At 36.2% G+C, this 16,188-nt stretch overlaps 1 protein-coding gene across 1 annotated transcript in view; it reads left to right on the top strand.

Moving 5' to 3' along the window:
• The window catches only part of LOC150107100 (Na(+)/citrate cotransporter-like), a 135,108-nt gene extending 119,250 nt beyond the window's left edge, over positions 1-15,858 (top strand). Inside the window, exons 8-12 of the mRNA XM_090391613.1 lie at positions 1,921-2,001; positions 5,486-5,666; positions 9,481-9,642; positions 13,725-13,862; positions 15,253-15,858. Of these exons, the coding sequence (XP_090247739.1) occupies positions 1,921-2,001; positions 5,486-5,666; positions 9,481-9,642; positions 13,725-13,862; positions 15,253-15,393 (703 nt within the window). The 3' untranslated portion in view covers positions 15,394-15,858. The remainder of the gene's footprint in view (positions 1-1,920; positions 2,002-5,485; positions 5,667-9,480; positions 9,643-13,724; positions 13,863-15,252) is intronic.
• Positions 15,859-16,188: the final 330 nt, after the last annotated feature.

Raw genomic sequence — 16,188 nt, 5'->3', positions numbered from 1 at the left:
CTGATATGCGATTCGCTTTCTAGTCACTTCAGTCCCCTCCAGGGCTGAAGTAACTAGAAAAATCCCATGTTTGATCTCGAAGAATTCTTTAATCTTCCCATCCCCCACGATATTAAAATTTACAACCTTATGTGGGAGAGATTCACGAAAAAATAAAACTAAAAATTTATTCCACTTGAAACATAATAACCAATTACAAAGATTCCTCATCTAAGAAGCCTGAAACTGTCTACATTTTAATGCTGAATTCATGCAAGTTGATCTGTTTTACTTTGCATACTTTTCAATCATCCATATTACAGTTTATTGATTTCGAAGCTGTTATAAAGAGGCGCATGAAGTAGAAAATTCCAAGTGCTAGTCTAAATGACAACGCATCACTTGGCTTTCTCAGTATTCAGTCTAGATAGGGAAATATTGCATACTTTCTAATGTTTCCAGTTATTATAACCACAAAAAACTTGGAATGAACAATAGTATTGTTTCGTTTTCGCAATCACATATTGGTGGCTTAATGCTCCATAGCTTACGATATGGAATATTTGATTAAAAACTGAAACGGAAATTGTCGAATGAAACCAGAACTGCGACAGGAGAATCTGAATTTTTACGTATTCATTGTAATCCACGGTTAGTGCATGCTCTGCATCCTTCTTCACTCTTATTGATTTTGTCCACCTGTAGGCTTGTAATCACTCAAATTCTCCTCCTGGCAATGGACTACTTGGATACTGTAATTCATATAGGATTAGTTATTAATATGCTAGCAGTCGTTCAGGACGGTACTGGTTATGTTGATATAGATTGAAACTTAGATATGTTCACAACAGCTCCGCACGCTTGTAAACAAATTAACACCTGGATATGAAAATGTTTATCCCCTTCACAAAAAGTATTCTTCGACGATGAATGGAAGCCTTCAAAAATCGGCCATTGTTAGGTGTCTCGTCGGTTGGAGTCGATCTTTTTCACGGACTCTGTTACAACAAGAAACAAACTTTTCAATCCAATGGTTTCAGTGTTAATTTCCTTAGCTGCCATAAATTGACAGTTTCTCCAACCGCTCACGTCGAAAGACTTCAAAACACAGCTAGAATAGCATTCCTTTCTGTCCAGGAGCTTCATTTATGAGCTTAGCAAATGAAAAACTCTCTACTAGCTAGTAATTATCAGATGACTTGTCCCTGTGTTTTTGCTTTAGTCGGGGGGGGGGGGGGGGGGGGGAGAGTTACACGGCGACTCGTCGTAGTATCTCTCTCACTAACTGAAAATAGCAAGCGTTCAGGAATTTGGGGTGGGGGGTTAAATCTTCTGTTATGTATAACAGCAGATTCCATATAGAAATGCCATTAAAAAAAAATCAAAATATTAACAGATCCTCAGAATTAGACATTTATCCATATTATGGAAAATTGTATATTTAATACTCATAAATGTTTTTTTGCTACTAGCTTTTGCTAGGACTTCTTTCATATTTGCATAAACAATGCAAATACATTATTTAAATTATACAACGACCAGGAAAGTATGAGCAAAAAATTGCATCAATAAAATCGATACATATGATCAGTTTTTTAAAAAAAATATTGTTTGCTCTGTACAAAAAGCGTTTGGAAATTATTAACCAAATACAAATAAAACAAACTGACAGTAAGAATAAAATTCATTTATTTAGCCTCAGCAGTGTTGAATCACAGTTTTAATAAACAAGTTCTTTTCATGCATGGAGCAATTATACGTGAAAATATTGTACGTAAGATAATTCAAACAGTTGGAAACCTGAGAAAACATTTTTGTAACTTTAATAGCCTCCATTACGATCAGATTCTTGGATTAGTTTACATGGAATTATTTATTTGAATACGTTAATATTAACTATGTTGATACTTTATTATTAATTACATTTTCAAATAATTTTAGATCTGTATACGTGGACAAGAATTTTCGGAAAACGTTCAGAGACATAATCGTAAAGAAATATGAAGAGCTGGGAACTATATCGTGAGTGTTGATACTTTATTATTATTAACAAATTATCCATCAATCACATAACACTTTCACTTACAACACCTCCACTTGTTCACTGTTCTCCAAGCAAAAAATTACTATTCTTCGTTGTTTTAAAGCTGCTAATTTAAAAATGTCTTCACGTTGGTTGTCTTGGGGGTGGGGGGGGGGGGGGGTGGGGGGGGGGGGGGGTGGGGGGGGGGGGGGGTGGGGGGGGGGGGGGGTGGGGGGGGGGGGGGGTGGGGGGGGGGGGGGGTGGGGGGGGGGGGGGGTGGGGGGGGGGGGGGGTGGGGGGGGGGGGGGGTGGGGGGGGGGGGGGGTGGGGGGGGGGGGGGGTGGGGGGGGGGGGGGGTGGGGGGGGGGGGGGGTGGGGGGGGGGGGGGGTGGGGGGGGGGGGGGGTGGGGGGGGGGGGGGGTGGGGGGGGGGGGGGGTGGGGGGGGGGGGGGGTGGGGGGGGGGGGGGGTGGGGGGGGGGGGGGGTGGGGGGGGGGGGGGGTGGGGGGGGGGGGGGGTGGGGGGGGGGGGGGGTGGGGGGGGGGGGGGGTGGGGGGGGGGGGGGGTGGGGGGGGGGGGGGGTGGGGGGGGGGGGGGGTGGGGGGGGGGGGGGGTGGGGGGGGGGGGGGGTGGGGGGGGGGGGGGGTGGGGGGGGGGGGGGATACAAATAACCTCAGTAGAAGTAGCCTCAAGAAATGTAAATCAAAATGTCAATTAGAATAAGCATTCTATGTACAAATGTATATATTGTAAATAGTTGTATATATATTTATTTTGATTGTACATAGATGCTTTAGTGTTAATAAAAATATACTCAGTGGAAGTGGCGCTTGGTCGCTCGAAGTTGGACTTAAGTTCAAGTCTAGTCGCGCAAATTGGAGGAACTTTTTCTAAGGCCTTTCTTCGACCAATTCCCGAGTTAGTCGAGCTCTGGCACGGGCTAGCAGGTTTTTTTCCTCCCAGAAACTCTGGTTTGTCATCCCGTAAACTCAAAAAAAATCGACCATAGTTCCCACGTTATTTCAGACAGTAACATATCTTGTTAGGGTTAGGTACCAAGAGATGGCAGCACTTGATTTCCAACCTCTTCATCGGTGGCTGCTATAATTAGTGATAGACATGGGCCAACTATCTCTGATTGGCTACAGGTGGGGATTGAACTACCCACTCAGTCTCCAAAAAAGCTAGATAGGGTATGAAGTCTACTCCCCATAAGGGAATACAAGCGGTTAGCTGATTTATTTATGTATAATAAATTCCTTTTTATGAGTTCAATGCTCATATTGAACATCTAGCATTTGTGTGCACATTGTTTTTCTCAAGAATGCAAAGCTTTCGGCTTGGCATCTTTGCATACTCTTCGCTGATACACCTTACGGAAACATTTGCACTTCTATCAGCAGAGTCCTAAATTAAATCGGCCTGCAATTCTCAGATTTTGCCAGTCTACACAAACGGCTCAAAATCAGTCAATTGTGATATCTACAGATGTCTTTAGTGACAGCACAATACATATCGAATACATGACGAATGTAGTAACTATACCACTAATCTTCATGGTATAGAACTTGCAACAGAGTAAATAAAACTGATACCTGAAGTGCGGCATTTTTTTCACTTTCACAGTTCATTACAGGCCAAAAAATATACTATTCACAACCAGTTTCTTTTTTCCTCTCTCTACACACCGTATGCCTTGGTTGGATTCCTACCAGACACCTTACTAAAGAGGAGATTACATGTACTGAAGGAGGTCAGCTTGTCCTTGCTAAGCTATTGTGTCTGCCTTCGAATGAAAGGCAGACACAATAGCTTAGCAACATAAGGGAACATACAATAAAATATGTATGTTCCATTATGGGCTGTAGCCAGTTAATAAGGTTGATCTGGAAACCAAATGGCAAACATACTGGTGTAGAGATTAAAAGAAAAATAGCTTGCCAGAGTTTAATTTCAGACTTTGTTTTTTCCCCTTTTCATTTTTTGTAGACAAAGTTCTTGACTGGCATATATAGCAAATCATATTACGCACTGGCGTAATATGTTGATGACTCACTTATGTATGATCACGGAAGACTATTTTCACCATATCTTACATTTTAACTAACTCTTGTGTTAACGATTTATGTGCTATTTTTGAGCTTTGTACCCAGGCAGATCTTTATACACGGAAAATAGCTGTATTTTTAAGTTTTAACATGCCATTTAGTACTATTATGTAGTGGGCAGTGTCTCCAGTCAACATGCTGTGAATCGTATTTTGACATTAATGTTTGTGCATAGCTTCATATCCAGGTGTGAGATCATTGCTCATTGGAGGTATGACATGACTTGAAATATTTTTGTTCTGTCTGTAGAGTAGGATTTCCGGATTATTTAACCCTCATCCCACAGAATTATTTAACCCTTACCCCCAGCACTGAACCTACTATAGGTTAGCAACTTTTCGTGAGTAGGATTCACATAAAATGTATTTGTCTTTTTTGTTTTAATTATTTCAATAAACATGTATTTTAAGAATTCTATGCATCTGATAAACATTTTTAATCTTTACTTGGCACATTATGACCATAGTAGCCAAGCTGTCATGAAATCTTCAGCCGAACCTCGTATTATTCTAGAGCGCTGTTCCGAACGATGCTTGGAGTAGTACTCTAATCAATGCAGGTGTTTCATTGAGCGAACAGTGCTTCCACTCTGTGGCACATGAATTTATCGACCACTATCCTGCTCCTTATATAGATTGTTGATAAAATTCCAGGATATTGCAGATACCAAAGGTGAATTTCTGTTGGGTCTGGTCCTATTTCACTTATCTAAAATCGGATAAGATCTGTTATGCTAGAGACATTTTCATTTTGTAGTTCCATTTAAACGGAATTATGAAAGATAAAAAATCGCTTTAGCTTCATTTTACAGATTGTTTTTTCACATATGGGAAAGATTAATAAGCCAATCGGGCTAATCGTTGTCTGTTATTGAAGTGTGATTCAAAACATGTTTGCGTCAGTATATCTACGGCGACTTGGTTGATGGAACTGATAGCATTTCCGTACTCCAACCAACGCCCATACTTCGAATCCCGTTTTGATTTGGATGTTCGTTAAAATCTTCGGGCAGAAGAAGATTTTAAGTCCAATGTAAGACATCTCTTGCTTACTGGAGGCCAAAGCGGGGTAAAAAAAAATCATTTTAGATCCTAGAGCAGGATTCCTAACCGGATTATCTAACCCTTATCCTGCCCATGGTACTAAAATATACGATACCTTTCAACCTTTCGGGAGTGAGACTCAAATTGTTTATTCTCATTGTAAAGGGACGTAATATTAATAGTTGAATCTGTTTCTATAGAATAGATTCCATCTGAATAATAAAAAAAATGTGTGTGTATATATATATATATATATATATATATGGAATAAAAAATTAAACTCCGAATTTTTACGCTATATTTTATTTACCGTTCTTTTGCGTTTTGTTGCAGAAAGATCAAAGATGCTACTGCTGGAATTGGAATACCGTTACTACTCTTTATGATACCAGCAGAGCCATGCAGGATTGGGAGAAGTCCCCCTCTTCTAGACTGGAAAACAGCACAACACAAACTCCCATGGGGTATTATTCTTCTTCTGGGAGGAGGATTTTCTTTAGCTGAAGGTTCCAAGGTACGATCATTTAAAATATTTATTTGAATCTGTCCTTGAATGTTTTAGGTTCATATCATTGCTCGATAACCCCAGGCTGAAAATCTTTGTTAGATTGAAGAGTTATTCAATTTAATTTTTTCTTTTGTATTTAAATAAAATTTCGTTTATCTTGTTTTTAACAACCTGCCAGATAAGTTTAAAAACCAATGTGCATCGACTTCTACTCGCAAATAATTATGTGAAACCATCCTTTTGACTTTATCTTGAACCGAATCTTAGTAAAATAAGACAAAACTATTAAATACTTTCTGATTAAACAACGATAATAATAATAATAACCTGGAAAGAATATAACTCATATTCAGCGGAAATGTATTTAAATCCTCTTATGTGATTTCGTTATGGGAATGGCTGAATATGGGACTCCCATAGGATTGAGGAAATAGTTACTACGCAACGTGCAAACACCCTTCTGATCAATAAAAAACTTAATTTCGGAAACATTGCAGAAGATGCTTTTACACGCTGAATCAACTTACCTCCATAGCATAGTCCTGATGTCGTAATATGTTTCGTTTAGTTGTCAAGTATGGACTAAATTGGGTTCAAATCCAGTCGAGAGCGTCAGAAAACGGTCTCGACTGGATTCTTTTCAAGTGAAGAGGAGTTACCCACTCCCATAAGCTAGTGGCACAGTCTTCTCACCAGGGAATTCGGATTTATCATTTTGCAAAACACAATCCGCCCGAGAACACTCCTAATTAAGACATAAGGTACTGGTTTAGTCTCATAGCCTTATTTACTTTGACTATAAATTCCAATGAACTTAACCTAAGCGAACTGAATCATTGTTATCTCTTGAGAGATCCAAAACTATAGGGTAGAATATATATTTTATTTAAAGATAACACGAGTTAACAAGCATTAAGACACATTTTTTTTCGATTGCATTCCCAATAATTCATCTTTCCATGAAGTACATGTAAAAAAACATAGCAAGTTATAAGTAGCATTCTTGTATTTATGTGTACATTGACTTTTCAGTTAGTATTTGTTTCATGTTAAGAAACGCTTTTTGGATATTTGTATTTTTATTTCTTGTTCATTTTCTATTCACAACTGATTAGACTTCCAGATATTTAAGTCTATCTACTTAGTTGAGTCTTTTTTCTTTTATCTTTTGATTATCATTATTTTTCTTTTCTGGGTATTTATTTTTATACTATTTATCACAATTCTTATTCGTTAATTATACTTTGTATAGAGGATCTCTCTTCATTGTCAGCAACTAATACTGTTTCATCTGTACATCTTTGGTTTTATTCCTTGAGCTATCCTTCCTGCGAACATTTCACACAATAACTGTGAATAATGTCCATCCTTGTTGGACTCTTCATTTTGTATCTGTCTGTTATGAAAGCATGTTAATTTTTATTACAGATTATTGACTCCAATATGTTTACTTTTTATTATCGTTAATCTTCGGATTCTTGTCAGAATGTTTTAAAAAATCCCTAAACGGTTTATCATGGAAAACTCAAATGCCGTTTCGAAATGCATGAAATATAGGTAGACCATTTGTGTATAGCAATTGATCTCTTGCATATAAATCTGAAGTTTAATATTGCATCGCCTGTGCCTGTTTCTACCTGTAAACCTCTACTCTTCTTCCGTTATTTTAATCAGGTTTTTATATCCAATATTATTATACGAAATAATTTCAGGGCATTGTTCATTAAGCTAACTAATCCTCATTGAGTTTGACTTTCTTTTTGGATAAAGCTCACTGCACATCTCAGATAATCTTTCTATTGTTTTTTTTTAATATTTCGCTAATAACCAAATCTGGGATTTAAGGGTTTTACTTTTTTGTGATTTTCTTATTAATTCAGTTTAAATTTGAAGGACCAAATACTTCACTCTCCTTGTTGATTTTTAAGTTTTCTCCACTTCCTAAAGCCATCCATCCATTCATATCCGACCAAGAAAAGCTGGGTGACCTAATTAGTTGTTTTAGGCGATTAATGCAGCCGGCTTGCCACTCCTCTGCTGTACCCCTAAAGCAAGTTTTTTTTTGGCTGTAGATCTGTGTGTTCAAGGGGGCAATTTGCCTTGGTTTTTCGTCCCTCAAAAAAAAAAAAAAAAAAGTTTTTTTTGGGAGAAAAATCCTCCACCTTCGTATGAGACCGGTTAACTACCATTTGATTGAAAACATCCGATAAAGATTCCTCAAGTCATAAACGAGAGTCTAATCCGATCTTCCCAACCAGCGGGCTCGTCTATACCACCTGAGCTAAGAAGGATCTATTTCCGGAATTTTTTTTTTTAATCTATTTCTCTTACTGTTCTAAGATACTGCTTAGAACAGTACTTTTCTTTTCGCATTCTTTATGCATTTGTTTCCCTATATTTGATTTATTTATTTATTTGCTAATTCCTTTATCATATTGATTTTGCAGAATTATAGCGACAAATTCTTCAGGTTCTTAGCATTGTTATTCAATCAATATATTCTCTCTTCTAATTATATAAATAAATCAGCTAATGCCCTTTATTCCCTTATAAGGAGCAGGCGAGGCCTTTATACCCTATCTAGCTTTTGAAGACTGAGTGGGCAGTTCAATCTCCACCAGTAGGCAACCAGAGATAGCTGACTCTTGTCTATCACTAATTATAGCAGCCACCTATGAAGAGGCTGGCAAATAAGTGCTCCCATCTCTTGGTACCTAACCCTAACAGGATATGTTACTGTCTGAAATAATGTGGGTACTACGGTCGATTTTCTTGATTTTACGGGAGGAAAAAACCCCGATATCCCGTGCCAGAGCTCGACTAACTCGGGAATCGGTCGAAGAAAGAAAAAGTTCCAATTTGCTACTAGACTTGAACTTAAGTCTGACTTCGAGCGACCGAGCCCAGAGGATGCAAGTTCCACTTCCACTGAGCTACAGAGGCCCCTCTTCTAATTATGACTTTAATTTTTTTATATTTATGTAGATCTTTGCTCTTCCTTTTTTTTTTATATTTAACTCTATAATTTTATCTGTCATCCATTTTTTTTTAATTATTTGGAGAAGAAAATGCTTAAAACATCGGTTTTTGAGAGAAAGACTACATCACATTTTATGATAACTTAAGAGCGATATTCTTTATACCAACTACAACATATAGTTCGTTTCATAAACTATAGTTTATGAAACGAACTATGCTATATTAATAGCTACCAATATAACATGCGAATAACTCAATCAAACTTTTGATCAATCCTTAGCTCAGTCTCTTACCAGTATCCATTTGGATACTGAACATACAAAGATCCGCTGTGACTTGCCACCATCTTGGACGAAACTATAGTTTTTGATGGCACCGCATTAAATATTATACACCATCCCGGGCATACAAGATCCCGCTGTTACAGACAGAGAAAATGAAATCACTTACTAGAACAGATGTAAAGATAAAGTGCCATAAGCACAAGAAGCTTAAAAAAAAAAAAAAAGATATGGAACCTGTAGAAGAATCAGAGGAAGACCCTGCATAATTCGTATTATTGATACGAAAAAGACAAAAACAGGGGAGAAGAATCTTATTCTTATGAATAAAATTTCCTCAGAACGCTTGACGTCGTTCATTGAGAAAGTAATCAAAACTTGGATATTAAATGAAATTCAATTAACTCAACGGGTATCCTTCCCTTACAAGCATTATTATGATTTTCTTGGCGAATTGTTTTAAATGCGAATAAAATGGCAGAATTCAAATACACAAATTTGGATTAGTATTATAATTTCTTTTCCTATTGGATCCTATATTACTTTTAATTTCGTTTTAGGCGTCAGGTCTGTCGCTGTGGGCGAGTGATCGTTTGGCTTCGCTTAACATCAGTTCTCCAGTAATGGTAGGTGCGATTTTGTGCCTCATGACTGCTGTTCTCACAGAGTTTACTAGCAACGTGGCTACAGCGAACATCGTTCTACCTGTTGTAGGTCAACTGGTAAGGTTTTTCGCTATATCTTATGCTAAATGAAAATATTAAGTGAGCGTTCATAACATTTTATTTTTATGTCATCATAAAGCTATAATTATTAAGATTATAAAATATTTCTAGAAATGTAGGCCACTACGTCATTCCTTTCTCCAATATACTGTTGCCATAGCATCTTCCAAGAAATAATACTAACTATTCGATAGAAAGAAAAAATCTTATTAAAAACGATTTTCCATATTTCTATTTTGTTATCTTCTGTAATAAAAACATAAGAAGAAAGGATGATGTCATAAAAGGAGCAAAGGACTGGATTTGGAAATGCAACTCAAAATAAATTTGCTTTCAAGTTTAATTCTGTTGATGGATGGCAGCGGATTGTACGTATGTTAATATAGGAGAATAAGGGACTTATTCATATCAATTGTAATCAGGGAAAGAAATGTAGCAATTGCATGCAGAAGAAACTGAACTGTTTAGCAGCTATTTTTGTAGTAGCACAAGATACTTGCAATACTTGGACTACATGTAAATACAAAATAGTCATTTTATATCATCGTAATATGTCCTGAAAAACTAAACAAAATGGTCGGTTGAGCAGTGACGCCATATGTGGTGGTCGAGTTTAGATTGATTAAAAAAAGCTCCTAGTCAAATGCATATTTGTGATGTTGCAATTTTGTACCATTTTTGGTTTTCTCTAACATTTATTCAAGCATGGTGAAAATGTTTAAGTTTGTAAAATAGTAGATTGTCTATTATTTCTCTTCTACTTATCATTCTGGGAGCAACAAATACTACTGCGGCGTTTTTTACACCCACGAAAAGCTGTAGACTTATAGTGTATCAGTACCGTCAGACGGCTAACGCTGTCGTGCGCGTGTGTATTACCTAATTCAAAAACCCTGCTCTACACGCAGCTTTTCAAGCTACTTCGGGCCACTAATAAATAGTGATTATTTTCTGTATGCTTTTGCAATTATGCAGGAGAAAATAAGGCTGCGACTAGCGTTTAATAATAACCACTTATAATCTAATACAGTCCCTTCATTTGAATGACGACTAATGGCATGAGTTTAGTAACTTGATGTGTAATCTTACTGCAGATTGTCTTATTTGTGGAATGAAAATCCCGTAGTTTCTAGGAATAAACTCATCCATTTTCATATGAGACTGAATAATTCGCATTCAGGAAAAAAAAAAAAACGGTATACAATGACACTTGACAAAATCAACTCAGTTGCAAATAATTTCGAACTACTTTTTTAAAGTGAAGTCGCAGCTTGCTGGCAGACGAAAACTGCTCGACAAATGTGAATATTTCGGGTTGGTGCGCAATTGTCATTGCTTTCTTGTTTATTCTTTTCTGAAAAAATAGATCGCGAAAATCTGATTTACATATTATACTTCGAATTATTAGACCAACGTCTATTCAACGATTTCATCTTCTCTATTCATGCCCCAATTTAGAAAAGGAGGTGAGGAAATTTCACAAAAAGGCCCATTTTAATTTGAAATTGGCTGACCCCTTCCTCTCTGAGTCACTTCAACCACCATTTTACTAACAGCCCATTTCTACTTGTTATGGCAGTGCTCCACCGGTTAGCATCTATCATTCCGCCCATTCAATGATCATCATTCTAAGCAGGATGGAGTTGGGATTTGTGCTATGTTGGCTATTGGATAAAAAATTAAATAAAGCTATTCATCTGATGTTTGCCATGGAAGACTAGAGGTATTTCAGTCAGACAGAGATCTGACACCGTCTGGTAGTTTGTGTATTATTGAAATTCAGAGAAGGTGTGTTCGAAGATTCATTTTTGCAAGAAAGGAAGAAATCACGACTGCATTTTGATAGCATTAAAGGTTATCAGATTCCTAGCACCATTAAAAAATAATATGAAGATCAATATTCTTGAAGCTTAAGTTTGAACACTTTGAATGGTTTGGATGAGTAAGAAGAAAAACAGGCAATATTAACAAAAGTGGAGAGAATTATTGGTTAGTGACAGAAAACCATTGATTTATGGTAGAATGGAAATAGAGACAAAGCCATGAAGTAGACAGACTTCAAGAGGTGAATTCATCCATGAGATACCACAGGAAATTAGGTGTCCGCTTACAGATAGTGGAAAGTAGATCGAAGGATGGCAATTTACTGATCAGCTTCGATGCCAGACACGAGCAAAATGCTCTTGATATATTAATATCTAAAGCATTTTCTACACAACTTTCCAGCATGTTCAATAGTAAGAGGTATGCTGTATATATATGGTGGTATGTACTCATATATATGAGTGTGGTCTGAAAAGTCCTCAGCCTAACAATGAAAAACGAATTTATAATTTCAAAATTATTTTTATTTTTCAACACAATCTTCCTTAACACTAATACATTTATTCCAGCGATGCTCCAGATTATATCGTCCCTGTAGTGGTTCTCAGAAAGATCTACAAAATACCCCTCTACAGCTGCAATCACCTCTTGATTCAAAGAAAAACGCTGACCAGCGAGAAAGAGTTTTAGTTTTGGGAAGAGACAGAAGTCAGAAGCAGCAAAATCTGGGGAATAAAGTGGATGTTCCAACAATTCATAGTGCAGATCCCTTAATTTCCCATTGCCAAAACACCTTTGTGGGCGGGTGCATTGTCCTGATGAAAGATGATTTTTTTTCTTCTGCCAACCGGGTCTATTCTCGCGAATTTTTTCGTCTAGTCTGGGTAAAAGATCGGAATAATATTCCCCGGTTATTCTTTTATCCTTTTCAAGATAATTAATAAACAAAATGCGTTTTAGCATCCCAAAACAGCGATGCCATGACCTTTCTTGCTGATGGATCCGACTTTGTCTTTGGTGCTGAACAACCGGCTTCTGTCCATTGTTTTGACTGTTGTTTGGATTCTGGTGTGTAATCCAACTTTCATCCATAGTAATAAATTGACGCACAAAATCAGTTTTGTTCTTGTTAAAATGCTCCAAGCACTGTTCAGAGATTTTCATGCCAGTTCGGTTTTGATCTGCTGTGAGCAAGCGCGGCACCCATCTTGCGCAAAGCTTTTTCATTTGCAATTCTTCATGCAAAATATATCCTACACGTTCTTTTGAAATGCCTATAGTCTCAGCAATTTCACTCACTTTGACTCGCCGGTCATGTAATACTATATCGTGCACTTGATCAATGATTTCTGGTGTTGTTATACTTTTTGGACGTCCTTCACGTGGATCATCTTCAAGGCTGGTACGGTCACGTTTAAACTCGGAGGCCCATTTCTTATTTATCGAAAACGAAGGATAAGTGTGCTCATAAACTTTTATGAACTTCGAATGAATTTCTTTTGGCGTTAAACCTTCTTTTTCAAAGAATTTTATAACCGCACGATACTCAATTTTATCCATTCCAAGGGATACAGACAACACTTTTGCTTCAGACAGCTGCATAAAACAAACTACCTGATAGAATGACTTACAGTTTCACATGGATGATTGACAGATGTACTAACTTAGAAAAAAAAACTCTTGCCGATAGTGTTGCCATGTATGTTCGAGACCGAGAACGTTTCAGACCACCCTCGTATGCAGGTGGTTCCTGATTAACTTCTTGGCCTCTAGACACGGAAGAAGTAAGTGCTGTAACCTCCGCCATTAATTTGAAAAAAACTTGAGTGATGGTATCCGTCGGTAGTTTGATGCAGACTTTTTTGAACAGGTTCGCGATATTCTTGCTTCTAAGTATTGATAAAAGTATAACCTGTGTATAAAAGATTAAGACTATATAAGACAAGTGTTCATTCTGGCGCACAAATTTTGATTATAACTTATCTCATATTTAAACTTGAAATACGTTTCAATTTTTAACAGCTAAAAAGATTTTTTAATTTCTTGCCAAATAAGTAATACGACAATAAAAATATTAATGGTGCAAAAAAGATTGTCTAATTTATGTTCTTAATTCAATATTCAACGCAAGTTGTAAATATATACATGGAATGTTATTTAAATTAATGCATCATGTATTTATAAATTTCCTTGTGTTTTGCAAGTTTAAGCTAAATTAAATATATTCTGATTTACTGCAAGGTTTTATGTTTTAGGCGGTCGTCCTTCAAGTAAATCCTTTATATCTCATGCTTCCTGTAACTATAGCTTGTTCGTTTGCGTTCATGCTGCCTGTTGCTACCCCTCCGAATGCTATAGTTTTCGAGGCATCATCAATGACTACAATGAATATGGTGAGTACTTCTAAATTATAGAATGTCGAGCAATAAAATATAATTAATAAATCTATCAGAATAACATGATTACTTGTGACTGTCCTATCGATTTCTTTGTGGAAAGCATAAAGCCTTGTACAATATTTCGATGCCGTGCGTCTGTTGTTCATATTCTTTTAACAACTATCTATTAGGTTCTAGTTTCCCAATGGATTGCTCCTCTGTTCTCTTTTAATCTAGGCACTGCTCAACAGAAATAATGGGCTAGTGAAGAACAGAAATCAAAGACATCTTTCAATTAGATACTAAATATTTGCCTTTGATAGAAATGGATTGTACTTTTATAAATATTTTCATATATTTTCTGGTATCAACCTGTTTTATCTTGGAGTAGGCCATATGCTTTTTGTTAAATGTGGTACAATAATTAGTTATTTACCATTTAACCCAAGGGCTTCACTGATGCAAATTTAGTGGAGTTTTTTCTGTTCATTCTCGTTAGTGTAAGATATCAGTTAAAACTCAATGAATCTTTGTGCTTGATGAAAGCACTACTTATGGTAGACTGAACGAACGGTTGCTTGTTTGGAGTAACAACTGAACACTGAACTTTAGTTGTGTGTATTTATCTTGTGTAGCTTGTATGAGAATTGTTTCCTGAAGCTCAATTTGTGATCTTTTATCCGCCTGCTACTCAGTTACAATAGATGTATGTTTTGATTATCCTCCTTCAAAAAATTTTTACTAATTAAACCAAATAGTGTTGTCTGGACTCATTAGATCTGGATTCTCATTTTGTAAACACCATATATAATTTTTTTGCATATGTTATTTATTTTTTTTATTAAAAAACTTCAGATTTTTTAAATTCAGATGGTAATGCATAATATTTTCATTATTGTTATATCTTGTATTTAATATCATTTGAAAATGTAATTTTCCAATATCCGTTATTTGTAATTTATTCTGCAATAGCAAAGATATCTGAATATACTGTATAACACAATGAGTTAATGTTATTTGGCTTGTAATCGAAATAATATTTTGCATTACTTTTGGGATTTCATATTTATATAAACTGTTATTTTGCTACATTATTATAAAATTATTTTATTATGTTAAACTATACTTGAATTCGAAATTTTCTGAGGTGATTTCTTGAGATCCTTTATCTTCTTATCCCTCCCTAATTGAACTTGAATCTATATTTCAAACAAATATTCATACCCGTCGCTAATAATATTCCCATAAGAAATTTAGAGGAAATACAATTAAAACAGGAAATAAACTTTTTTCAGTTACATCATTATAATCTGTGGTCATGTATAACCATTTAGTTAATACGTTACTTTTGTCGCTTGAAAATCATAATTACCAGACGCTTATTTCACTCTCATTTTGTTTTTAGGTTCTACCAGGAATATTCATGAATGTTCTGTGCTGTGGCATGGAGATCCTATTGATAAACACTCTAGGAAATGCAGTGTTCGACTTTAAGACATTTCCAGATTGGGCCAATATAACAGTGGCGAGAAATATAACTACTTAGTGTTTCTCTTTGACCAAATATTTTACAGATAAGAATTACTTCCATATCGTGCAGTAGGGATGCAAAGGCCGATCTCTCAAACGACAATTAAGTAACTTGGAATGGTTTTAGACTTGTTAGCGCACTGAATTTTATATTTGGGACAAAATTGAACAGATGACTGCAAACGCATCTGAAGTTCAGTGTTTGTGACAGGAACAACAACGCTTCAATTGCTAATTGCAGTCAATATGGCAAACAACATACTGTACAAAAAGAACAGTAGTGCTAGTATTTTAATTATTTTGTTAAAATGTGTAAAATGAGAGAAAAGAGTGCTAATAAGAAATGTATAAATTTTGATCTCTAACACGTTTGACAATGCTATTCATGTAGCAATTTCTTGAAAGACGAGTAAGACTTCTTGCAATTTGGAAATAAATTGTTTTATAGTTATTTTGACATAAATTGTTAAATATGATGATATTTTAGTCTGCAATGAAATCAATTTTCCTTTTGTAAAGATGAAAGTTCAGATAAGATTCAACAGCAGTTTATTTTTAATGTCAAAGGATTCATGTATATAATGTATATTCAAAGTTATGTGTAAATACAGAAAACAGGAGAAAATTTTTCAAGTATTATTCTGAGGCATGTGCATACAGTTAAAATCAAAACCGGCTTGGTACAAAATCTCAGTTGGCTTTTTGTACTTTTATTTTTTAACACTCAGTCCAACATTCTGTGTGAACCACGTTTGCACAATTTAGACATTGCGTATTTTACTAGAAAATGTTCATAATAATGACCAAAACT

The sequence above is a fragment of the Typopeltis vanoorti genome, chromosome 4, assembly GCF_054136105.1.
Source record: "Typopeltis vanoorti isolate ZY-2024b chromosome 4, IOZ_Tvanoo_1.0, whole genome shotgun sequence".
In the NCBI taxonomy this organism is placed as follows: Eukaryota; Metazoa; Arthropoda; class Arachnida; order Uropygi; family Thelyphonidae; genus Typopeltis; species Typopeltis vanoorti.
Note: the sequence above shows the minus strand (reverse complement) of the source record. Positions and strands in the feature narration are given on the sequence as shown.